Source organism: Opisthocomus hoazin, chromosome 2 (genome assembly GCF_030867145.1).
Source record: "Opisthocomus hoazin isolate bOpiHoa1 chromosome 2, bOpiHoa1.hap1, whole genome shotgun sequence".
Classification (NCBI taxonomy): Eukaryota; Metazoa; Chordata; class Aves; order Opisthocomiformes; family Opisthocomidae; genus Opisthocomus; species Opisthocomus hoazin.
In genome coordinates, this window is record NC_134415.1 from 124,479,038 (window position 1) to 124,503,345 (window position 24,308).

The following is a 24,308-nucleotide window of genomic DNA, read 5'->3' on the forward strand; positions in this document are numbered from 1 at the left end:
CACTGGCTTAAAGTTGCTGTATTCTGAGGGTTTGGTCTAATTTTGCCATCTTTCGCCAAAACCAAGCTGACCTTTTAGATTTAGGGTTTTTCTGCACTTCAAAATTGTTTTTGAAGAGCGCCAAGTCTTTCAGAGCAAGCCACTTTGTAACTCACATTGACATTAAAGTTTAACAGAGGGCAAGGCAGAGCTGAAATCAATGGGGTGTGAAAAGGGACCATACTATCAGCTATTAATGCTTCACTTGAATTTTCATGCAAGGTTTGTCTTGCTTTTGTGCAGCTTCTTGCTTTAGTACGGGAAATCTATAACAATTTGCTGATCTATTTCACTGATCTCCTCAGAACCTTTCTTAAAATTCGTTTGCCTGAAGAATGTTGTAACTGTTAGACTGCTGCAGAGTCACTAGAACAGCATCAGTTGTCTAATAACTAATGATTCTAATATATGTGTCCAATAATCCTCACCTGTCTCTTACCTTTAACCTTCAACTCTGAATAGTTTAAGGCAAAATTGTCTTTTTGTCCTATGTCAGCAGTGTCAGGAAAAGGGCTTTTACTGCCAAATGAAATAAATTCAACGCTTGGCACTGGCAGTCTCTCCAATGAGATACTATTCTGCATAGCCGCAGCTGAATTTGCTTTTCCTCTTCTGCACTGGGGTCATCTTGATTGGATGCCACTGCCTAGGTTCATGGCTTGGCACTTAGCACGCATATTAACTGGAGTGACAACTGCAAATGTGGCAGCTTCAACTTGCTAGAAATACCAAGTATACAACAGTTGTGTCCCATGCTTCTGCCATGCTGAAGTCCTGGACCATTTTGCCTTGTGAGGAGCCAGCTCAGTCCTGCCGAAGTAGCGCTCATTTAGATTGAGAGGATTTACAATCAGATGATTCCACAGCTTTGAATCAGAGCTCGCAGAAAGTCAATTTTAGGCACAAATACATAGAAAAGCTTAGTTCCAGTGCTTGCAGAACTACTTTATTTTTTCACGAGACCCCCAACCTTTTCCAGTGCAGAAGATTATTAATGCTTGCAGGATGAATGGTGCTTACTGAATTGTTACTTTAAGGTTTTTGTAATCCTCACTGTTCATTGTATAGCCTTGGACTTTATTTAAGAAATACCACTGAGAACCAATGCTGACTGGAAATATATTTTAGTTATTTTTCTCTTGGGTTTTTATGTTGTTCTTGCTGTAATGGGCGCTTCACAAATGCAGCTTTTTCTTCACAAGATTCCCAAGGCAAGTTAATATTAGTATCTTCATCTTACAGATGAAGGACAGAAAGGTGGAGCAATTCAAGCACAAACATTTCAAACATCTGCTATTTTGGGGTATTTCTCTTGAGACACAGAGGCCTTACATGAAGGACTGGCTCTGCGCAGCCACCACGGTTTCATCTGAAGCTGGATGTGCTTTCTCTCCACACCGCCCATCACACACAGCTCAAGTCAGCACCGCAGAAACGAAAGGCTGGTACAAGCTACGGCGCCAACTCCTCGCCAAGCCAACCCAGCTCAGTCATCGCTCGCCACAGTCCCACCTTCCCTCTGTTCCCAGCCACGGGCTCCGCTCCCTCGCCCCAGCGCTGGCCCCTGCCCCACGCCTTCGGCGAGCCAGACCAGGAGAGAGGAGTAAAGACGTGAGATTCGCTCTTGACAAAATAAGCTTCATATTTGTAGGTATGTATTATTAGAAAGTATATTATTATTAGTTTGTATTATTCATAGTTCTGAAATAGCTACTTTATTTACAAATCATTATGCATTAGCAATTATATTTATTCACATAACTTTATTTATGGACACTCATTATTATATTGTTATTATTGACGTTATTTATGACAGAAATTACTTATAAATTAATACAAATTATACTTCTAACACCAAACCGTGGTAAGTATCCTAGCAACAAGCTGCAGAGCCGGGGAAGCACCCGCCACGGCAGCCCCTGCCGGGAACAGGCCCACGGCCCCTCGAACAGATTTCATTTTGCGCACCCACGACCAGTTAATCGCCACAACGAGCAGTTAATCGCCAGCACAACGAGCGGTTAATCGCCAGCACAACGCCTTCTCCCTCCTACCAGGCGCTGCTCGCCATCTTCCCCTCAGCACAAGCCCCGCCCCGCGCCGCGCTCCCTCACGGCTCCCCCTCCCGCCCGTCCTCCGGCTCCCCAGCGGTGACACGGGGCACGCCCCCTCCCTCTCATTGGACAGCCTTTCTTCGCGCCCCGCCCACCTCCCGGTGGGACCAGGCGAGGAGAGGCGAGCCTGCGCCGCGGGGCGGGGTTTGTGAAGGGCGCAGGTGGAGCTTTGCGGGGCATCGCGCATGCGCGCTGGGCGGGCGGTGCGCGCCAGGCTGCGCGGCCCTGCGGCGGGCGGGATGTTCCGGCGTCCCCCGCGGAATTTCCGCGGCCGGCGGCGCGCGGCCTCCAGCGGCACCAGCGACGAGGAACCGGAGCAGGAGCCGCTCCCCGGCCCTGCCCCTGGTTCCGAGCAGGAAGGCGAGGGGGAGCCCGGCCCGCACCCCCCCGAGGAGCCGGCGGGCAGCCCCGGCGGCCGGGCGGAGAGGGGAAGGGCGGCTGCGGGCCGAGGGCCGCGCATCGCCGGAGCCGGGACCGGGCCGGCGCGGGAGGGGAAGGTGCAGCTGAGCTTCGGTGGGGAGGAGGAGCGGGAAGGTGAGGGCTCGGCGGCGTCCCCTGCTCCGGAGGGCCCTCGCCCGCCCCGGGCAGGCCCCGGAGGCCCGGGGAGGAGCGGGCGGGGAGCTCGGGCGGGCCGGCTGTGCCTCCACAGACGGGGCACGGGGTTCCTGCCCGGCTTAGGCCCCGGCTGGTGGTCCGGGGAGGCCCTCGGCGGGACCCAGACGAGGGCGGCTGTGTCGTGGATAGGGCTGCTGGGGGGGGTTGTGAGAGAAATGCATGGAGAAGCACCTCGAAGATGATAAACGGCCGTGTACTTCGGGCTAGGAGGCTTCTGAAAGCTTCCTATTGCTGGAGAAAAGCAGAGGGAACAAGAAGGTAGTATGTGATTCTGTGACTAGCATCGTGAATGGTGAACAAGCTTAAATATCTGAAACGTAAATGCTTAATTGACTCTTTGGGCTGTTGCTTTTGTGGCTGCTGACACAAGAGGGGTCAGGGCAGCTCACAGGAGTCACTTTGCAATGGGTGCAGACTGCAAAGAAACAGCCTGTTTCACAGCGTGCAGTGTGGCTGTGCTGAGGGGGCTGAGCTGCACAGTGTTCAGGTGAGAGGTGATGGTTCTTGAGTGGTAAAACCATGGAACTTAAAGCAGCGAGAACTTCAGAAAATATGTTGTGTGCATATGGAGATTACATGTGTATGTAATGTATGTGGGCACTGACACCGCTCTCTTTGTTAGTGTTACTCAGAACCGTTTTGTTTTATCTGGACAGGTGAGGAACAATTTTTTAAAATCAAAAAACCATCTTTCAGTGAAGTAACCTTTAGAATTCAAAAGAAGGAAACCCTCCTGCCTGCACAGTCGGGAACTGTAGAAGACAAAAGTAAGTACTTTTTTCAGATAAATATTTTATGGAGTACTTACATGAAAATATATTACAAAGTCAGAAGATGAAGAGTGACGTACAGATGCTGCTGTTAGATGTTTTTCACATGCCAATTGAAACCAGGATTATACTTATAATGTTACTTTACGGGTTTATAGTTTTAATCTGTTTGTGCTGAAGTAATTTTCCATATCATGGAATCATTAGGGTTGGAAAAGACCTCTAAGATCATCAAGTCCAACTGTCCACCCAACACCACCATGCCTGCTAAACCATATCCTGAAGTGCCACACACATTTTCTGAACACCTCCGAGGACGGTGACTCCACCACCTCCCTGGGCAGCCTGTTCCAATGTCTGACCACTCTTTCAGGAAAGAAATTTTTGCTGATATCCAGTCTGAACCTCCCCTGACGCAAGTTGAGGTCATTGCCTCTCGTCCTATCGCTAGTTACTTGGGAGAAGAGACCAACACCCGCCTCACTACAGAGCTTGGAGGTTGTTCTTGAGAAGACCTGGTGGTGTAGAAGCACTGTAGTATGTCAGAGTTAATAAACTTCTGATAAATTTATATTTCAGCATCATATTTTTTGAGCTGTGTGGCGACTGTCCCCAGCTTATTGCTGTCAGATTGGAGTTTGATCTGAGTATTTGCAGTGAGAGAAAATGTGAGCTTAGTAGGATTTTGTTTGATTAAACTCGATGTAAACTTTAAACTTTGTGTTATTCAACTGAATATTTTAACTGAATACAGTCAGTAGCTTTGATCGTTCTCATAGTCTTCCTAGTCTCATTGAACTGTATGAAGTTTCCTGGTGGGATATTTAGAGATTTGTGTTTGACTAACAAGGGTGTCTGAAAGTTCCCTTTCCCTTTTGACACCTCTGTCAGTTCACAGATGTCCCCTGATTGGTACTGCTAGATGAAAATAAATTACATTGAGAAATAACTCCATTTGAAATTGTGATTCAGATGAGGTGGTAAACTTTCGTAGTAACTTCTTATAAAAGTATATCTCTTATGAAACGTGGTGCATTCTGTTGTTCAGTAATCTGATGACTTACTGAAGATACAGAGGCAGATGAAGCTAAATCAATTTTTTTAAAGAATTCAAAGATAGTCAGAGACAAGACAGATGCACATAAACATTTATAGTTTTAATAAGGACTCCCTCATAGTTAATGCTAAAAAAAAAAAGGCGCTTTCTAAGTATAGTTTATAAAGTCAAGGGAGATGAATCCAAAGATGCTGTGAGCTATCAGGATATTAATCAGTTGTCTGGGAGCTGATACCGTTGCTTCTGTGCATGTAAATGTGTTCTGTGTCCCAGGGGGACATACTAGTTTAGGGCTATCACGGATACTTTGAGACAAGAACTGGCCTGTAAATTGCTGTCTTGGAGTGTCAGAAGGTTTGTCGTGTTTTGATGAGGACAGGTGGAGATAGGTAAGCGACCAGTCTTTTCTGCAGCAAGGTGTAAATAGTTACTGGTAACCACTTATGGCGCATGAGCTTCCAGCAGCTGAAATAGAAATCATGAATCTTACTTTACTCCCCTCTAAAACAGAAATCTGTCAATTGGAGCCTAGAACTGGCAACACCAAAGGCATTTGTGAAGAAGACAAGGAGAAGGAGGATGAAAGTTACTCTTCACTGAGTGAAGACTACAATGGCTCAGACTCTGAAAATGAATCCAGCTCTCCACAGAGAAGGAAGGATTTATCACCAGGTTAAGTTTCCTATTTTTTTGTGTTCTTTAAAGGAAGTTCTTTTACAACATTCTTTGTTTGAAGTACGTGACAAGATAGGTGAGATGAATCCCTCTCAAATCATGTAAGGTGTAGGCATCTTGTACGTGCTGAGTCAGGGCTACCCTTGTGAAAGAGGAGTGACAGTTCCCCGTTATTTTTTCGTTGCAGATGTTTATTGTATTTCTGTGTTGATTTTGGAAATGCATCAGAAATTCTGACCATTTGCTTTGAAAGAAAGGTAGCAAAAAAATTTGTGTGTGATGCATAATTGTCCTCATGAGATTAAAATTTAAGCTCATTTGTGCTGTGTGATTTGCAAACTTTTAATTCCTTTGTTAAACTCAGTAAGTTTAGTAACCTATATCTTTTGGGGAGACAGAAAAAAACAGGACAGGCTAATGGCAACTTATTAAAAGAAAAAGGTCTGAACTTTGTTTTTAGACTGAGAGCCACTTTTTAAGAATGCTTTTCCATCTTATATTCAGCATGGTGAGCTTAATAGAAAAATATCCTGTATTCAGCATTGTGCAGTGATCCTGACCACTGTGGTGGTTATTGACATCATGAGCGATACGGACTGTTGGTTTTAGTCTCTTGCTTAGATTTTCTTTCTCTTCAATGCAGGTAAAATCCCCAGTGCAGCTTGCATTGATGCTGCTCGGAGGAAGCGTCACTTAGCCAGGGCACAGGCCGATTATCTTCCTCTGGATGTTTCAAACAGTGATCAGGTCTCTCGGAGAAGAGAAAGCAGTGATTTAGAGAGTGAAGATGAGTCTGATATGAAGAATCTCAGTTTTGTTCCTAAAATGAGAACTCTTAGGCAGAGGATGACTGAACACATGGGTGAGTTTGTGCCATTTCTCCCAGTGCTTGTGGCTTTGTTTTACTGATGTCTGGAAGAATGTGGGACTGGCCCAGTAATGAGCGAGTGCAGGGCAAGGCTTTGCTCCTTGGGGATCTTGGCAAAAGGCTGTACAGCTGGCTCTTGATGGGACATTAATCTGGTTTAGGTCTTGCTAATGTGGTGGTGCGGGGTACTTTGAGAAACACGTAAAGTGATCTTTGGCCTTGTTGACTGCAGAAAAATTGCCTTGTAGGAGACACAGCATTTAATATGCATAAAGTTGCTGTGGTGTAAGACACACTGTCCCACTGCAGCTTGCTAAATCCTGCCTTCTGCTTCTGGTCCAGTCTTCCCAGTGCTCTCCCTGCATTGATGTTATGGACTTTCTTGAAACAAGGCAAAAAACACAAGACCCAACAACCCACTCAGAGCATGCGTGGGTTTTCCATTGCATTTTTTTCCTCTTGTAGCTGCTTACGGTTTTGTTTATGAAGCACTGGTTTACCAGAGTTGTAGACTGGTTTTCTTTGTTATTTGAATAAGGATTGTAAGGACTATGCTAACTGTGAGCTGATTCTGCAATTCTAATTAATGCTAGAGAGATATTTTTGTATCTATAGTAGAGCATACATTTTAGAGCACTTGAGGTTTTGCTGTGTAGAATGTCGCTACCTTATAGTCTAACTGCACTTATATGTATTGTACACAGCTTTGCTTTGAGACATAAAAATGAGATATTTGTGCTCCTCATACTGCAGTAGTAGTTGTCTGAGAAACAGTATATTGGGGTGAATTCTACAAATCACACTAGTCATTTCCAAACCTTCTGTGCCTTATGGTTTGGAAGTCCTCCATCTACATTTTTTTTTTAATCTGCTGATTTCTGTGTGTATCACTTCCCAGTAATCCTTGAGAGAACCATTGTTGCTTTAGAACGAGGAGAACATGGGAGGGGGAAAATATGTGAAGGATGTAATTACATCTAATAATGATTGTTTTCACTTCCAGTGTCTGGGAGGAGTGATGAATCAAGTGAAGATGAAGCACAAATTAAGTGGGAAGAACAGCAAATAAAGAAAGCCATTAAACTCTCTCAGGTGATGCATGCTTTCCTAACCATTGGAAGATGGTTTTTAGTGATTGGCAAGAGAGCTTGTTCTGGACTATTGTCATACCTCCTACCTGCACTCTCATTAGGGATGTTTTTAGGAAGTTACACCCTAATTCTTCAGAGAAAAGGCGATTAGAAATAGGGGAAGGTGATAATGAAACCTCTGTCTAGCTGTTCAGAACCAGGGTATTATTGTCTTCCTGTATGTGATGGAAGATGATGAAAAGCAGAGAATTTCTTTTTTGGCTGCTGTGCAAAGAATTGTGAAAGCAAGAGTATGCAAATACTACAAATGTCAAAAAGTTGCAAAGCAAAAATTATTCTTTTGTTATGCTAAATTTCTGCTGGGTGGCAATCTGAGAGCTCTTTTAACAGTTTAGCAGAATTCTGTCTCTCTTTTTTTCTGGTAAATAATTCGCAAAAATCAACTGTGAATCTTCTGATGAGCCAGAAGTTTTTGTTTCTGGCTTGAATCACCTTCTCTGGATCAGACTAGGAGAGTCTGAATAACCAGTTCTTTATTTCAGAGTAGACATTTTTAAAAGTTTCTGCCTTGTTAAGTGGGAGTAGTTAGAGGACTGGGAGAAAGTTACATCTTTCTGCTGCTGACTTTCAAATCCAGTATGACTGGTGTTCTTAGGTCCTCATATGCTAGTTGTTTCCGGATATCTGTTAATTTCTGCTGTTCAGGAAATTGCTGCAATTTTTAGTAGCAGACCTTGTTAGTCATGGACTTGATTGTTTCAAGTGATTGTGTTCTGGCTAGATTTTAATATACAAACTTTCACTGGTTTAGAATGCAAAATGTCTTTTAATTCAGAGGCTAAAATTCAGTGGAATCCTTTTTTAGTTATAATCACAGTTAAGCTGAGTTGTCAGGATGAAAAATGTGTCTTTTGGCCACTGGCTTTGTGAGAAGGCAGCATTTATATTTATTGGGGGGGAGGAAATCAGAAAGTTTACTGTGAGAAAATAGAATGTTAAATGACCAAGATGGCAAATAATTTATTATAAATATATTCAGATAGTTTTCAAAAAGCAAGATATGAGTAAAATCAGATATTATCATCACAGCTTGCCTGTAGTTTATTTCTACGCTTTATATTTAGAATCTTGTTACTGGTGAAGTCTCAGCTGTCAGTACAGAAGTGTTATGTGTTATTGAAAGCTATTCATATTTTCAGATGCAGACAGCAACTTCAGTGTACCCTAATTTAAGGATTACTGTGTGCTCTTTATATGTGTATGCACTATATGGTTATGTGCAACATACATATGCATTTTTGTATACTTTCAGTTTTCCTTGTTTTTGTGTTGTACTTCTCTGTACAACATTTTCTGTACTGAATCTGATGATTGAAATAGATAACTGTATATCGTATGCCTTGTGTATTTGAATAATATGTCATGTTGATCTACAGAGCTGCAAAGCGAAAACTTGTGTAACTGGTGTATTAAATATTAACACTTAAAATTCTTGTAGGAAACTTATGATGATGCTTCCGTACATAAATCTCAACCAGCTAAACCAAAGTTTGATCCCTCTGTTTCTCTACCACCTGTGAACCTGGAAATTGTGAAGAAGCGGCTGACTGGAAGGTACATCCTGCTCTTAGGAACTTAACTTTTGAGTTGTCTGAGTTTTTGTCACAGAGTGAGAGATGATAGCTTTGAAGTCGTCGTCTTTTTCCAGACTACTGGAGGATTTTTGGGTTGGTATTTTATGTGTAATAGGCCTGTTATGATGTCCAGTAGAGTACGACAAATCTTTAACTTTACCTGGCAATGCTTTGTTGTTAGGGGAGCATTTAGACTTTTGAAGAGTTTTTGATCAACTAGGACTTCAGAGAGTAAATTCATTTAAACGGCAGCAGCTTTTCATGCTTGCTAGTAGGTTTTGAGAGGAGTGTTTGTTCAATGTTATGTTTGCCCTGCTTCAGCCAGGGCAGATGGGGCTGGCAGTCATAGCCCTCTTATAGCGGTTCTTATACTGGCTGAAAAAATATCTCAGTATTTCCTAAAGCAGCAGTAGATTCTCTACAGCCTGTTTAGGCGAACTAGAACCTGCCTTGATTTTTTTTCCTTAGTCACGTGCCCTGTGGTGACTTTTCTTTAGCGGTTCAGCTGCTGTATGGGCAGCTGGGGTGGAGGTGGGAGCCTCCAAGAGGGTGTGTGAGAAGGACAGCTGGGGCCAGGCATCCTAAGGTAAGCCATCCCCTGTCATCTCTCAGAGCGCTGGGAATCAGCTGTTCAGATAAGTTTAGACAAGTAACATTATACAGCTGAAACATAAATATGTGCTATGCACTTGCACCGAGCTTGCTCCGTATATGCTTTGCTTTCTACAGACCATTATTGACCTGCTTGTTTAAAGAATTGCAACTGAATTGGACTAAATATTTTTGTGGAGTTGTATGCTTTCTTTGCATAATCACCTGAAAGGAAGGAGTTAAGTGAAGTAGGAATTTATGTACAGAATCAAAGAAGAAAAATGAGAGTAAAGCTATCAAGAGTGGGAAACCTATCTGGAAAATAGCAAGAAGGGGAGGGCGAACCTGTTTGATGTAAACTTTGTAGATGTGTTTAACATGCTAAATGCTGAAACAGCTCTTAACTTCTGGCACAGTAAAGAGCAACATCTTAGTTCAATTCTTTTCATTGAAAAGTGTTTCCTGCTTCAGGGAAGTGAAATAAGTCGGTTTCTTGGTTCTGTTACAGGCTTGCTCAAGCTGAGCAATCACTTGGGATATGTAAGGCGGGGGGTGGGGGAACAAAAAAGAAGCAGAGTTGTAGTATATGTAAATGTTCTTGTGCTACCTACCTAATAGTTAATGATGGCTGTGGACATAGGATCCTAGATTTTATCACCTGCTAGCAGCAGGAGTCCTCAGTTGGTTTGTCTTCAGCAGTGAGCGCATGGTGAATGCTTACAGGTACTGCTGTCCGTGCAGCCTGCATTACACTGGTGTGGACATGCTGATGTGAGCTGTAGTTTTCCCCAGATTATGTTGGGTAGAATCCATTTAATGTGATACCAGAAAACTTGGCACTTTATGGTTTTGGGAAGCATGGTGTATTGAAGGATCTAGATAAAATGTCCGTGGTGCTTTCAAAACTAGCACCACATGAGTGGCATTTGAGTCTCCAAAACATGCTTGTCCACAGTCCGTGCTTCTGCAAACTTTGGCATAGATAAATTTTTCAATGCTACTTAGCTCAAATGCAAGTACTATAATTAGCACAGGCAAAGATTTTTGTATATGATTACAATGGTTTTGGAATGTATCAACTGTTAACTTGGCGATAGCTTTAGTTTGTCTGGGTTTCTCTTTTTTTTTTTTTTTAGGATAACATCGTTACAGGATGTGCACCGTGCCCACCAGAGGGAGTATGAAAAATATATGGAGGACATTGAGAGCTCAAAGATGACAGTCCAGGAGTTAGAGAAGTCTTCGGATGCAGCTCTGAATTACAAATTCTATAGGGCCATGAAAACTTATGTAGAAAACTTGATAAACTGTTTGAATGAAAAAGTATGTATATTTTCCTTTTTTTTTTTTTTTTTTTTTGATGATGATAAAGGTGCATTCTGTCAATGAAAGATGAGGGTTTTTTGTTTGGAAAAGAGGAGGGATACCGCACAGTTGAAAATAAGTTCTGTCAGAAATTTTAACAAAACAGGAAACAAAATATAGGGAAAACAAATCAAGCCTCACCTGACGTGATGGTGAAGCTAGGTATAGGTATACTGCCGCGAGCTGTAGTCTCGCCTAGATTCTGTTGGATGAGAACAAAATGCTATTGGTGGGAGTGTTCTGCAGGTCTGGCAACCAGAGTGCACTGAAGTTGTGTGAGAGGCCATGCTTAGGTTCACTTTTGGGACCTCTCGCGATGTCTTTACTCAGGGATACATAGCAGAGGTAGTAAGGATTTTGTGTTTCGTTCGAGTTGGTATTGAGCTAGCAGAGCTGTGTGAGAACTTGTCTGTGTTATCGGCTGCGTCTGTTTCCTGAACTGCAAACCTTGTGTATTTAAAAAGATGGGAGAAGGGGAGGAGCTACCTGAAGTTTGGCCTCAGTGAAAGTAAACTGCTCTTATCCTCTACAGATAGTGCAATCAAATCTAACTTAGGTCACTTAAAGAAATTCACAATTGCAATGCAATTATGTAACTTTAAAGAGAAAAAATGTTAGTTAATGAATACATTTTCTTTAATGGCTGGTGGCTGTGTTCTTCGGCCTCACGAAAAAGCATGAAAAACTCCAATGCTCAGGAGCTTAGGCTTCAGTCTGATACTTTGGTTCTAATTTCACAGCTGTACTGAGAACCCATGCAAACTGGTTTTTGTTCATTCTTTTGGGATTTTAATTAATTGAAAACCTGATTACTGTTCACTATATTTCAGCTGAAATACATTAATGAGCTAGAGTTGGCTGTACATGCACTTCTTCAGCAACGAGCCAGGAGAGTATTGAAACGAAGGCATGATGAGCTGAAAAATGAATCTGCATATATTCAGCATCTGACAAGTTAGTATGAAGTTAGATGTTATTTTCTTATTGAAACATTCACTCTAAGCAGAAACAGACTTTCACGCTTTGGATGAAGTTTTTAATTTTCGCCTTTGATCTCTTTTCCCCTTCCTGTTGTCAGTAGGCGTGTTCTACTACACATTAACCAAAATCCTTAGCTCAGTAATGCCCATGATACTGTTTTTCACTGGTTTAATAGTGAACATAACATGACGAAGTACTTTGTCAATTTTTAGTTATTCAGGTCAGCAATTTCCCATCAATGTTTAAAAAAAAAGAGTCAGTTTTCCAGTAGGTCTTAAGTTGGAGAAAGCATGCTTATTATGCAGTTCTGTGAATACATGAAAAAGCATGGTGTTTATTTGGTAACATCACTTTTACATGTGAGTATCGTTAGGGCTGCGTGTGTGCTCAGAATGGAGATTTCGAACTAGGTGACACTTATGTGAAGGGAAGGACACGAAGGGAGAGGCCACTTTGTGTAAGGGTTTTATCTAAAGCAAATCAATGTTTTTTCAGTTACTGTAGGAAAAATTACTACAGTTTTCTCATCTAGTATTTTCTTTCAACACTGATGTATTGTTTGTATGCCATGTGAATCTTTAGCTGCTGCTATTTAAAGAAACCAAACCTCCAAAACCAAACCCTTTAAAACTGCTTAGGCAAAGCTAAGAGCAATATGCTTGGAGCTGCTGGGAACAGATGGAGGCCAGATGCACCGGTTTCTGGTAACTACTGATCATATGCGTTCAGTCGTCTCGCTACACAGGATAAGCTGCTGATTAAACGAACCTAGCAGCCTGTATGATTTTGAAAAATGATGTAGCAAACTGACAGCAGGTGTTAAGAAGAAAAGGGTAGTGGCTTGATAATAGCTTTCATTAAAATGATTTTACTTCCAGCTCACTACAAATGAGACTGTACTTGTATGTTTAACAGCGATTTTAATGTTTTTTTGGTCCCTAGTTGCATTTAATATAGTGGAAAGGCTATTTTTTCTTATATGATAACATTTCAGTAGTAGTACACTGTTTTTTTGGCATATCATGCGCATACAAGCCAGCTGATAGTAATACAAATGAATGGCCCAACTAGAAAATGTTTCTAATCTCTAATTTTGTGTTGGACTGAAGGATCAGAGTAGGGGTAACTGGGGTTGTGCAGGCAGCGATCACTCAGATAACAGGAAACAGTGGGGAGCCAACGAGTCTTGAAATCTAAATGCAAGAGTTATGAATAGTGTAAACCAAGGATTTAACTTCTGTTACAATGTTGGAACCAAACCTCGACAGTTATTCTAATGTATTGCATGGTTTTATTTTAGATGTGCATATGAAAGTAGATCTCTACGCTTGCCTTTCACCCTGCCTAGAACCGATTGTGGAAGTGCTTTTCAGGGTTGGGAAGTGGTGAATGTTGACTGGAGTGTCATCAAACTCACCTTGTCATCAGCTGCTACAAGGGAACAACCACATCTGACTAGATGTGGTTCTTAAGTAATATTTACCGTGTGTTATTCTGGAGACTGTTAAAATTTTGATTAGGAGGTTTGATTTTTCTTTGGCTATTTTCCAAATGAAGAACGATAGAAAGAGAATCTGTGTTTCCTTACTGAGAAAATAGGAACTTAGAAATCATACTATTTTATTTTTGGCCATTTCTGTCTTCCAACAGGTAGGAACGACAAAGCAACTAATGGCGGATTGGAAGGTGCTGAGAAGACAGAGCTTCTGGAAACGTGTGAACATCGAAGGTAGGTATTATGTATGTGTATGCTTAACTCTGATAAATGTACTATACACTGGCTTGCTGTCATTTATGCAGTGATGAATGTAAACCTGTAGCATTATGAAGTGAGATTACACAAAAAATATAGGTATTTGCTTTCCAAAACTCAAAGTACTTGGAAACCGTCTATTTTTTAATGACATTCTCTTCATGTTGATTTGAATCTGAATGCTGATAGATCTTGTTATTTTAAATTAAGAAGTCTCAAGTAAGGCTATTTACAAAACTATATGACAGAAGCTTTTTCTGTCCTTTTGTAATAAATTATGACCTTACACAGAAATAGGTTTTTGTATTATTGTATAGACAGCAAAAAAGTCAGGCAGTATTGTTGCTGCTGGGGGTGGTGGTGGCAGCAGCAAATGAAGCAAAGCAGTTCCTAACCCCTCCCCTGCTATCAGTGTAGGCTAGATACTACGTTTTGGATATTGTAGTGTTCAGAGACTGCTACTGATTTTTTTTATTTCTAAAGTTACTGGGAGCTTTGAAAGTTTTTCAGTTGCATTGGTGCTTCCACTCATAACTGTACTTTCAAGCAGCAAGAACATTGGAATTTTAGTGGATGAAAAATGGTTTAATAAAAACTTCCACTTGAAGCAGTTAAGCTTTAATGCCAATTAGTGTAAATAACCTTATAGAAGTATTTATGCAGTATCAGTTTCATATCATGTCATTTTCCTGTGGCAGAGATGCAAGCTATTGAATTTGCAGCCTGTGATGATTCTTGGTGTCGTGGCAGTAGTTTTTTTGAGCTCAACTGGCACTGGGGTGCTATCACAATATTTGCATGGGTTGTTGCACAAGTGATCTGGGATTGAAATGTCAAAGACTGAGAGCTCAGTAGTTTCCTGTACACTAAAACTGTTTAAGATGGTGTCCAGTACCATGCTAGATGTTCAGTGTTCAGGTGGGGTGAGTTATTAGCCTCATCAGCAGGCATGAGGTGAAACGGAGGTGGTTATATGGTTCATAGGGGCGATCAGAGACGTGGCTCTAACCTCTGATGTCAGTTCCCAAAGCCCCTCCTTCTTCCACGGTTTGTACGTCCTTATGGTTTTGTGATTACTGTCGGTCCCTGATTGTGTTTCCTTAGACTGTTGCCTTAGGCTGTTGCTCTTGCAACTTGCTTTTAGTACATTTTTTGAAGTTGGGATTGTTTTTCATTAAGTTTCTATCTGCATACCTGGGGAGGATAACTCATGTGAGTTCATTACAAAATACAGGACTTGCAGACGGCAAGTTAGAGAGTCTTCAGGAGAAGCTGATCACCATGAAGGCATGTCGAGTGATGAGGAGCTGATGCCGACAGAGGTGACTGAGTTCCAAAGGAGCAAAGGTTGGTCACAGTCTTCTTGTGATGTCCTAGAACAGAATCTTTCTGATACTTTTTTAATTGATTTTTTTTTTTTTTCTAGGAAAGGTGAAGAAATACTTTGGGTTACGTATTCTTGGGTACACACTGTAGAAAAGAAATACATTCAGACAGTTCTGACTAATGACTTGGGAACAATAGGCGCATAGTTACAGATTTCTTTTGGTATGAGTTATGTGGTGGTGGCATTACACATGACTAGAAGTAAGCTCTTTTAGATTATGCTAAAGCTGATCTGACAGTACTCAATGCAGTGCTGCAATGTGTTTTGTATAATCAACTAGTTTTCTGAAAGTAGAGTGAATTAAAGATTAGTGTTTTCATTATCTTGAATGAATGGATGAAGAGGAGCAGGGAAAGGCATAATACCTTTTCTCCAGCTAACAGCAGAAGGGTTTTCATGTCTGAAATTGTATCACTGTGATACGGAGTTTGAAACATAGTGGTTGTATAAAACTGTGGAATAGATCATGAAGAAGGTTGCCTTTTTTTGGTCTTCTGACAGTTTTTTTTTTTCTGAAACGGGGTTTTCCAGGGAGCTGGTTTTAAAACCCATTTCAGTGTTAGGTGTGTTAAAGACATATGACAAATGTAATTATTGTACAGATATTTCTTATGTCCTGTAGATGCATGAACTCTTCAGCTTATGCCTCAATAAGTTCTGTGATTGTTTCTTTTTATTCCCAATGAATATTATCCATAGATAACCTTTTAGAGGATAGTAGGAAAGTCTTTGAAGATGTACATGCAGATTTTTGTGACATCAGAAAAATCCTGTTGAAATTCCAGGAATGGAAAGAGAAGTTTCCTGACTCTTACTGTGATGCTTATATCAGTTTCTGCCTCCCTAAGCTATTAAGTCCATTGATCAGAATTCAGTTAATAAATTGGAATCCTCTTGAGGTAGGTGCATCAGATGACTTTGTTTTCTTCAAAAATTGCATGTGTGTTTGTGTTACGTATTAATAGGAAAAATGAGATGTTTTTATAGCACAATGCATTAGAAATGAATAGAAGATAGTGTGTTGGTCTCAGAAATTGAAGCATGTGGTTGGAATCTTCTTAACTTTCTCCTTTCCCCTTATCTCCAGCCTCTTTTGCAACACCCCCTCTAAAAAGAATTCCTCCCCTTGGAGTTCTTTGAAGACACTTTAACAATCCCACCCTTTAAATTCTAGCTGTAAATCTAGTTTTCCTGATTCTCTGTTTTGGCCCATTCAGTGGTGAGGGTGGATGTGAAATTCAGTGGGAATCCCTGGTGTCATTGGATGAAGCTTTTGTTTTAATCCTGACCAGCTGAACAACTAACAGGAATGATCTTTCAGCAGAATTTTACAGAGCTGGAAGAGATGCCCTGGTTCAGAGCTATAGAAGAATTCGGTGATGCCAAAACCGTATCTGAATCAAAAAGGGATGATGATTCTGATCAAGAAGTTTTGCATAGAGTGATTGAAAAAACTATTCTTCCAAAAATTACAGGTATAGTAAGATTACCTTGAAAATAAATGTTCACTGCAGCTAGGAAATCAAACCCTAAATAAAAGTGACAGCTATCAAATAATGTTAGTTATATAATGGTGCTCCAAGATGCAGTGATTACGTAATTTCACTGAGTGAGGCTAAGGTAGCCTCTTTTAAAGATTATTGTGAGAGGATTTGTTTTTTATGTATTTACTTCTGTTACACAGTAATGCCTTGAAACTAGAGCGGATAACTACTTGCATATTGTGAATGAAAGAAATTCTTTTTTCAGCATTTGTAAAGAGTGTGTGGGATCCTCTATCTACTTCACAGACGAAGAACCTTGTACAACTTTGCAATAACATCTTTGAAAAACAAGTCCTTTCCAAAAATGAATGCAGTCGAGCAAAAGAGGTAAAACTCTGGTGGTACTGGGGAAGGGAGAACTTCATCCACGGTGTGAGCTTTCTGTGGGTGCTCCTGCGGGCACTTAGAATGTTGTCCTGAAATTGTTTGGATCTGTTTGTTTTGTGACTTTATATTAAGAAGATCTAAAACTTCCAACTTTCTGATGTTCTCCTTATTGAAGATGATGGGAGATAGGACACTCTTGAGGTGGAAATTAGCTCCCGTTCCTAGAAAAACTCTGAGTGTACCTATCAAGAATCTGATCGTAGATCTAGTCTTGCTTCACTGCAATAACAGTGGTTAGAATTTAGATTTGCATTTAACTGCCTTTCAAAATTTGAGCTTTAAATGCTGAAAATGCTCTAGTGGTCAACTCATTAAGCTTTTATTTATAAAGTAGATACAGAACTTTAAAATTTGAAAATGCCCAAAGGTTAATTAATTGGCTAGGAGAAAGACTACTTTGTAATCCTAGCAATCTTTTAATAATTATTTTTATATGCAAAGTTACTTTAGTATGCCCTTCAGCGTGATTCTGGTTTTATTCTGATGTAAATCCGGAGGTTTATCTAGTACAAAACTGGTGAAATGGGATGGATGTTTAGGCCCTGAATATGAAAAGAAATATTTTTAAGAAAATGTTTGAACCTTCCAAAGGCTGCTGGTTTGAAGCCATGACTTGAAGTCAGGTGGTACAATTGACCTTAGCCAAGATACCGTTTGTACAGAAAGCAAATTAAACTGGAACTTTAAGAAACAAATAAAAAGGCTTTAAAAAAGGTAGGTGGCAATCTATGGCACATAAAAGCATGTTGCTTAAAAACATATATTATCCCAGCTATGATGATTTTTTTTTTTTACATAGAATTTTACATCTTTTTCTGGAGATCCTGTGTGCATAACTTATTTTGTTGTTAATCCATGCAGTTTTTCTGCTGCCTTGCAAATCAACATGCAAAAAAGGCCTCACTTATGGAAATAACTTCATTTTAGAAAAAAAAAAATCTTCTAGGTTAACCCGATAGATAATTACAGCTGTGATATGTCTACTTTTTTTAATAGTTTCATGTTCTCAGTGTGTATTATATACTAGTGGCAGCTGTACTTATCTCTAATTAATATATTACACTTCTAGATGAACAAAATAACCACTGACGTTACAAATGGAAGATGAATTATTTCTTGTGAGGACATATTAATAATTCTTTTTTTAATAGGATTTGATTAACATGGTTGTCCTAAGAATGAAGAAGTCTGTAGAGGAAGATGTCTTTATTCCTCTGTATCCTAAAAGGTAAGCTGACTCTGGCACTCTTTTAAACTTTAATATTTTTTTAATTCCTCTACCCTTCACCGCACAGATGTAGACAAAATATTGTAGGAAGTATTGTAGACATCTGTTAACAACTAATGGAGCAAACGAGCCTTTTACTGTTTTATTATATGAAAAGTTACGAAGCCTTATTCCTGTTCATGAGCTCTTTCTAATAAGGGTCACTTCATGGACGTAATGCTTTTATTGCTCTTATAACCAAAAGCTTTTCAATATATGAGGCCCACAGTTTGGTTTTAGCGTAGCAACTTCTGTCTGAGGGCCTCTGCTAGTTTAGGTGGTCTGCTGTCGCGTGCGTGTGTCCCCTGATTCTTCATGCAATTCCTAAAATTGGGTTTTTATTGTTGATGCTTACTACTGGACACTGTTTGAAAGATGGGAGACGGTAGGGGTCTGGGAGATGTGGGGTTAAGATACAGCTAGGAGAGAAGCCTTGCTAAAGTTGGCATAGGATATTTGGTTCTAAGCAATGCTGTTTTGATCTGAATCCATGAAATGTAGACACAGCTGTTTCCAATCAGTAATTTTATTGGAAATTATTTCATAGTGGTTGTATTATAATGGGTTCAAATTGACAGCTGTTTCTCTAGTCTGGTTGTGACTGTCACTGCTGAAGAGTTAAGTATCTAAGAGAGTCAGTATCTAAGAGATCATTTGTCTGTTTATCTTCTTATAAAAACAAACAAACAAACAAAAAAATCCTTACTTTAACTTTTTTTCATCTTTCCATCATCAGCACTGTGGAAGACAAGTCATCACTGTGTTCGAAATTTCAAGAAAGACGGTTTTGGTCAGCTGTTAAGGTAGAGAAAATACAGCTGTTTTTCTTTGATATTCAGTTTAGTGAAAAAATATTTTGCAGTCAGGCAGGTCCGATTCCTGGGAGATTAATACATTTTTATTAGGATGGATAAGTGTTTTTCTCAGTGAAGGATGTGTTCTCTGTGCAACCTGCTTGTGATGATTTAAGAATGAACTATAAATGAACACCTTATTTCTGCCAAGAAAGCTAACGGCATCCTGGGGTGCATTAGGAGGAGTGTAGCCACCAGGTCGAGGGAGGTTCTCCTCCCCCTCTACTCTGCCCTAGTGAGGCCCCCATCTGGAGTACCGTGTCCAGTTCTGGGCTCCCCAGTTCAAGAAAGATGAGGAGCTACTGGAGAGAGTCCAGCAGAGGGCTACGAGGATGGTGAGGGGATGGGAGCATCTCTGCTACGAGGAGAGGCTGAGGGAGCTGGGATTGTTCAGCCTGAAGAAGAGAAGGGTGCGAGGGGACCTAATATATACTTCCAAATATCTGAAGGGTGGGTGTCAGGAGGATGGGGCCAGACTCTTTTCAGTGGTGCCCTGCGACAGGACAAGGGGCAACGGGCACAAACTGAAGCACAGGAATCTTCAGCTGAACATGAGGAAGAACTTCTTCCCTCTGAGGGTGACGGAGCACTGAAACAAGCTGCCCAGGGAGGTTGTGGAGTCTCCTTCTCTGGAGATATTCAAGACCCACCTGGACAAGGTCCTGTGCAGCCTGCTGTAGGTGACCCTGCTTTGGCAGGAGGGTTGGACTAGATGACCCACAGAGGTCCCTTCCAACCCCTGCCATTCTGTGTGATTCTGTGTGATTTCTGCTTACCCAGCTGGTACGTCTTCTGCAGGAGACTTTGATCTGACCGTCTGTTCCTGCGGGTTCATTTTTTCTCCTTGAGTGGGTCAGCCAGGTCTGTTGGCCTCACACCATACTGGTTAGTCATTGCCACTCTGCTAGCAGGTTGTCACCCAGTGCTATGGGGACAGACAGGTTCTTTTGGGGACCTGGGCAGAATGATGACGACAGTAGGTTGTAGGTACAATTAAAGCTTTATTTTTTTTTTAAGCAGAGTTTTATTGTCAGAATAGCACAGGATTTTTATAATCAGACTCAGTGTAGCCCAGTTTTATAAGTAGTGTAGCACAGAATTTATAGCACAGCTTAGCTTATGGCTCCTGATCACCTGGACCCTCTGCAGATGGAGTCAAATCTTATCGATACTGCAAACTAAATGCTAATAAAACCGTCATAATTTAGACTATCTAGACTCAATACCCATAAAAGAATACGAGTCACTTGGTCCTCAGAGGAAGCAGAGGACAGTGGAGGTGTCCCTGGCCACCGGGGGGGCTCGGGGGTCTCACTGCCCAGCAGCAGTTCTGGTGCGAGCTCCTCTTAGAACTCGTAACTGCTTGATTTGATGGACAGTGCTCTGTGTGCTGTTACAGTTCCCTGCTCTGTGATGGGGTCATCACCACCACCAGGCTGGCTGTGTGCCTGGGGCCTTCAAGGTTGGTAGGGGGGGGAGTAGTGAGCCTGGCACCCAGGAATCATGAGGCTGACGTGGAGGGGAAGAAGAAAAATCGTAGACTGGTTTGGGTTGGAAGGGACGTTATAGATCATCCAGTTCTAACCCCCTGCCATGGGCAGGGACACCTTCCACCAGACCAGGTTGCTCAGAGCTCCATCCAACCTGGCCTTTAACACTGCCAGGGAGGGGGCAGCCACAGCTTCTCTGGGCAACCTGTGCCAGCGTCTCACCATCCTCACAGTAAAGAATTTCTTCCTGATGTCTAATCTAAATCTCCCCTCTTTTGGCTTGAAGCCATTACCCCATGTCCTATCACTATACGGCCTTCTAAAAAGTCCCTCTGCAGCTTTCTTGTATACCCTCTTTAACTACTGAAAGGCCGCAGTAAGGTCTTCCTGGAGCCTTACTTCTCCAGGCTGAACAGCCCCAGCTCTCCCAGCCTCTCCTCCCAGCAGAGGGGTACCAGCCCTCAGATCATTGCTGGGGCCTCCTCTGGCCCTGCTCCAAACGCTCCAGGTCTGTACTGTGCTGAGGGCTCTAAGCTGGACGAAGGACTCCCGGGGTGGGTCTCATCAGAGCGGAGCAGAGGGGCAGAATCCCCTCCCTTGCCCTGCTGCCCACACTGCTGGGGATGCAGCCTGGGGTACAGCTGATCTTCTGGGCTGTGAGCACACATTGCCAGGTCATGTTGAGCTTCTCATCAGCCAGCACCCCCAAGTCCTTCTCCTCAGGGCTGCTCTCAATCCATTCTCTGCCCAGCCTGTATCTGTGCTTGGGATTGCCCTGACTCAGGTGCAGGGCCTTGCACTTGGCCTTGTTGAACTTCCTAAGGCTCACACAGGCCCACCTCTCAAGCCTGTCCAGGTCCTTCTGGGTGACATCCCTTCCCTCCAGCATGTTGACCACACCACACAGCTTGGTGTCCGCTGCAAACTTGCTGGGGGTGCGCTGAATCCCACTGTCCACGTCGCCGACAAAGATGTTCAACAGCGCTGGTCCTAACACCGACCCCTGAGGAACACCGCTGGTCACTGGTCTTCACTTGCACATCAAGCCATTGACCGCAATTGTTTGAGTGTGACCATCCAGCAGTTCCTCATCCACCGAGTGGTCCATCCATCAGATCCACGTCTCTACAATTTAGAGACAAGGATGTTGTGCGGGACAGCACGAATAAAGCAGAGTCATCTTCTGTACTTGGGCCCTAGCAAATTGTTAACCTATTAGAAGGGTAAAATGCTGATTCTAACCTTGGGCGCTCATATATCTATATACACATACTAGGGTATGGTTCATATGGAGATACAATATTAGTGATACTACTTGATAATCTTATTTACTATATGCAGCTTATTAGTGGCTAACTCACGGTAAGTTTGGAGAGTGTGAATCCTGGGTTTTGAGTACTTAAATTGGATGGACATATTATCGTTTTATCTTATATAAAACTTGTAATGTGTTTTAGCACACTTGCAGCCACCAGTTATGCATATTCTTTCTTCATTCCTGCAGCTGCTCTCCAATGTTCTTCTTTGGGATGGGATTGTACAAGAAGATAGAGTCCGTGATTTGGGACTGAGCAAGTTGCTGAATCGTTACCTTCTTCTGAACCTCTTAAACACACCACCAGGGCCGGATAATATAGAAAAGTGTAATAAGGTAAAAGATAACGTGCATTGGAAAAAGGTGTATGCTAAAAGGTAACCCCCCCACACCCCCCATGAAGAGGTGTCTAAACTGAAGATGGAATATTTAAAAAAAATTAAAGAACATTCAGAATTTTTTAAAAAATTTAATTTTTTATGACCTTTGCATAAAAGTATTTTAGAGCAAATATTGGTCCATAGGTTCTTCATAACAACTCCTTGTAGGGATAATCAGTCTTGGTTTCAAAGAAAAATCATGCTACTAATAATGACTGAAGTTGCCAAAAAGAAAACGCCCTGTCAGAAGTGATGTGACTCGGTGATATTGAAAAACTTTTCTTTTTAAACTGTTCCACACATTCTTTGGGTGAACAGGTGGTTGCGTGCCTCCCAGGAAGATGGTTCCAAGATCTTAAAAGCGGATCAACCCTCCCTGAGTTACTGAACTTCTGCCAGCACTTGCTGCAGTGTGCGCGCACGCTACACAAGAATAACCACAGGTAACAGAGAAGGCTTTCCTTGGGATTCAAGCACTTCCTCATCTACGTTGTGTTAAATATTTCTTAAATTCCTTAAGTGTCACATACTTGATGCTTTCAAGGATGTTCTCATCACATATATACATGAAACAAAAGATGGAGTCCATAACGTAAGGCAGTGCTGCTGCAGTTCTCGTTTGATGTGGCACTGTGAGGGGGTAGGTGTTGGGTGCTGCTTCTGATCAGTGTAGCCAGTGTCACTTGATGTCAGGTGGCCAAGGAGAGATACCTGGCTCTTTTTAAAATTAATAAGCATAAAGTCTACTGAAGTCAGGTACGTAATTGTGGTGCTATATAAAATTTTTTATGTTGTAGTAATGAAACAAAAGAAGTTCTTCTCCTGCTGGTGAAAGTCAAAGCTCTGCGTATTGTTGAAGACTTCATTGAAGAGTACAAACTCGAACACCTTAAATCAATGATCGGGAAATAGGAATTTTTGAAGCAACATTTGTATTACTGATATAAGCCTGATAACACCAAAACAGTTCTGGTACGTAACTGAATTAGTGGATCCTGCCAACTCAAAGATGTAGCAGTAATCACTGTCGTCTTGTTAAATACTTGAGGGTTTTTTTCCAAATGTCTTCTACTGCCATCTACTCCTAAGTTAAGAAGACTTTTTAGAAGTTACAGTTGCCAAAGTAAAGCGATGGTTCAGGCATTTAAAACGTATGACAATGCTTTACCCTTGTTGGAAGGATTCCTGGAAAGACAGGCAGTGCCTGTGAAGCTGTTTCACTATGAATTGCTAAATATTGCTGACTCAGGTGTCATTGGGCCCTTCTAACTTGTGGTCCCCGGTGATTTTTTTGGTAGCGCTATTGTTAAGCCATTCCTAGTGAAAAATAATTTGTAACGTTGCAGGGGTTTTGACCCTGGTGTAGAAACAAGGGAAGGCGGTGTGCAGATGCGGAGTTTGGCTGCTGAATGTTTAGTGATGGTAAAGGGGGGTTCAGGGAGGGAAGAAGTTGCACAAGAGAGCGTCTGGGGAGGAGCAAATGTGTAGCAAAGGCAGCGTCTGCTGCACGTTGGAGTTTTGTACGTGAGTGGTACAGATGGAGCTCGGCTGCGCGGAGCTGGGGTTGTCACACGTCTTAATTTATCAGACTCTTAGTAACAGACGGCCTGGTGATGAGCAGCACAAGAACAAGTTCAGTTACTTTCATAGAATCATAGAATGGTTTGGGTTGGAAGGGACCTTAAAGATCATCTGGTTCCAACCCCCCTGCCATGAGCAGGGACATCTTCCACCAGACCAGGTTGTTCAGAGCTCTAGGGAAGTTTTCCTTTTGCTTCCCAGTAAGATCCACTGAACCTTACTTCATCATATCCTCATTAGATTTCTAATATTTTATAACTTTGTATATTTGCAATAAATATTGTTACAGAATAACAAGGATGCTTTATTGTGGGACCTGTAGTGCATCACAGACTCTGTATGCTTACTTGTGACTCTGTTTCTCCGGAATCTTCTGGGACTAGAATTTTGACTCTTGCAGACTTAATCCCTATGATTTCTTTTATATTTTTTAAGTTAAAAATATATTTTTGTAAAATATTTTAATTGTAAATATCTTTGATCAGTGTTACAGATAAAAGGACTTTAACATAATTATTTTGAAAGAACATTAAAAATATTTTCCTGTGTT

General features: G+C 41.7%; 1 protein-coding gene across 2 annotated transcripts; it reads left to right on the forward strand.

Moving 5' to 3' along the window:
- Window positions 1-2,364: 2,364 nt before the first annotated feature.
- Window positions 2,365-24,308, forward strand: GCFC2 (GC-rich sequence DNA-binding factor 2). 2 transcript variants are annotated; one of them, XM_075414938.1, is made up of 18 exons: window positions 2,365-2,687; window positions 3,425-3,535; window positions 5,106-5,267; window positions 5,914-6,132; window positions 7,142-7,230; window positions 8,728-8,843; window positions 10,591-10,777; window positions 11,650-11,773; window positions 13,451-13,529; window positions 14,788-14,900; window positions 15,640-15,839; window positions 16,262-16,415; window positions 16,690-16,811; window positions 18,023-18,099; window positions 18,875-18,941; window positions 21,987-22,133; window positions 22,496-22,620; window positions 22,975-24,308. In XM_075414938.1, the coding sequence occupies exons 1-18, from the start codon at window positions 2,393-2,395 to the stop codon at window positions 23,087-23,089; spliced, it is 2,502 nt and encodes an 833-aa protein (XP_075271053.1). In that variant the 5' UTR covers window positions 2,365-2,392; the 3' UTR covers window positions 23,090-24,308. The 2 variants fall into 2 exon arrangements, with proteins under 2 accessions (XP_075271053.1, XP_075271054.1); XM_075414939.1 differs by having other exon boundaries at window positions 16,265-16,415.

Bases quoted from the DNA above. Each gene is read 5' to 3' on its own strand.
- GCFC2 (XM_075414938.1), top strand. From the start codon at position 2,393: ATGTTCCGGCGTCCCCCGCGGAATTTCCGCGGCCGGCGGCGCGCGGCC. The intron at 6,133-7,141 runs GTGAGTTTGTGC...TTTCACTTCCAG, and splicing joins GAGGATGACTGAACACATGG to TGTCTGGGAGGAGTGATGAA. The intron at 22,621-22,974 runs GTAACAGAGAAG...TTTATGTTGTAG, and splicing joins CTACACAAGAATAACCACAG to TAATGAAACAAAAGAAGTTC.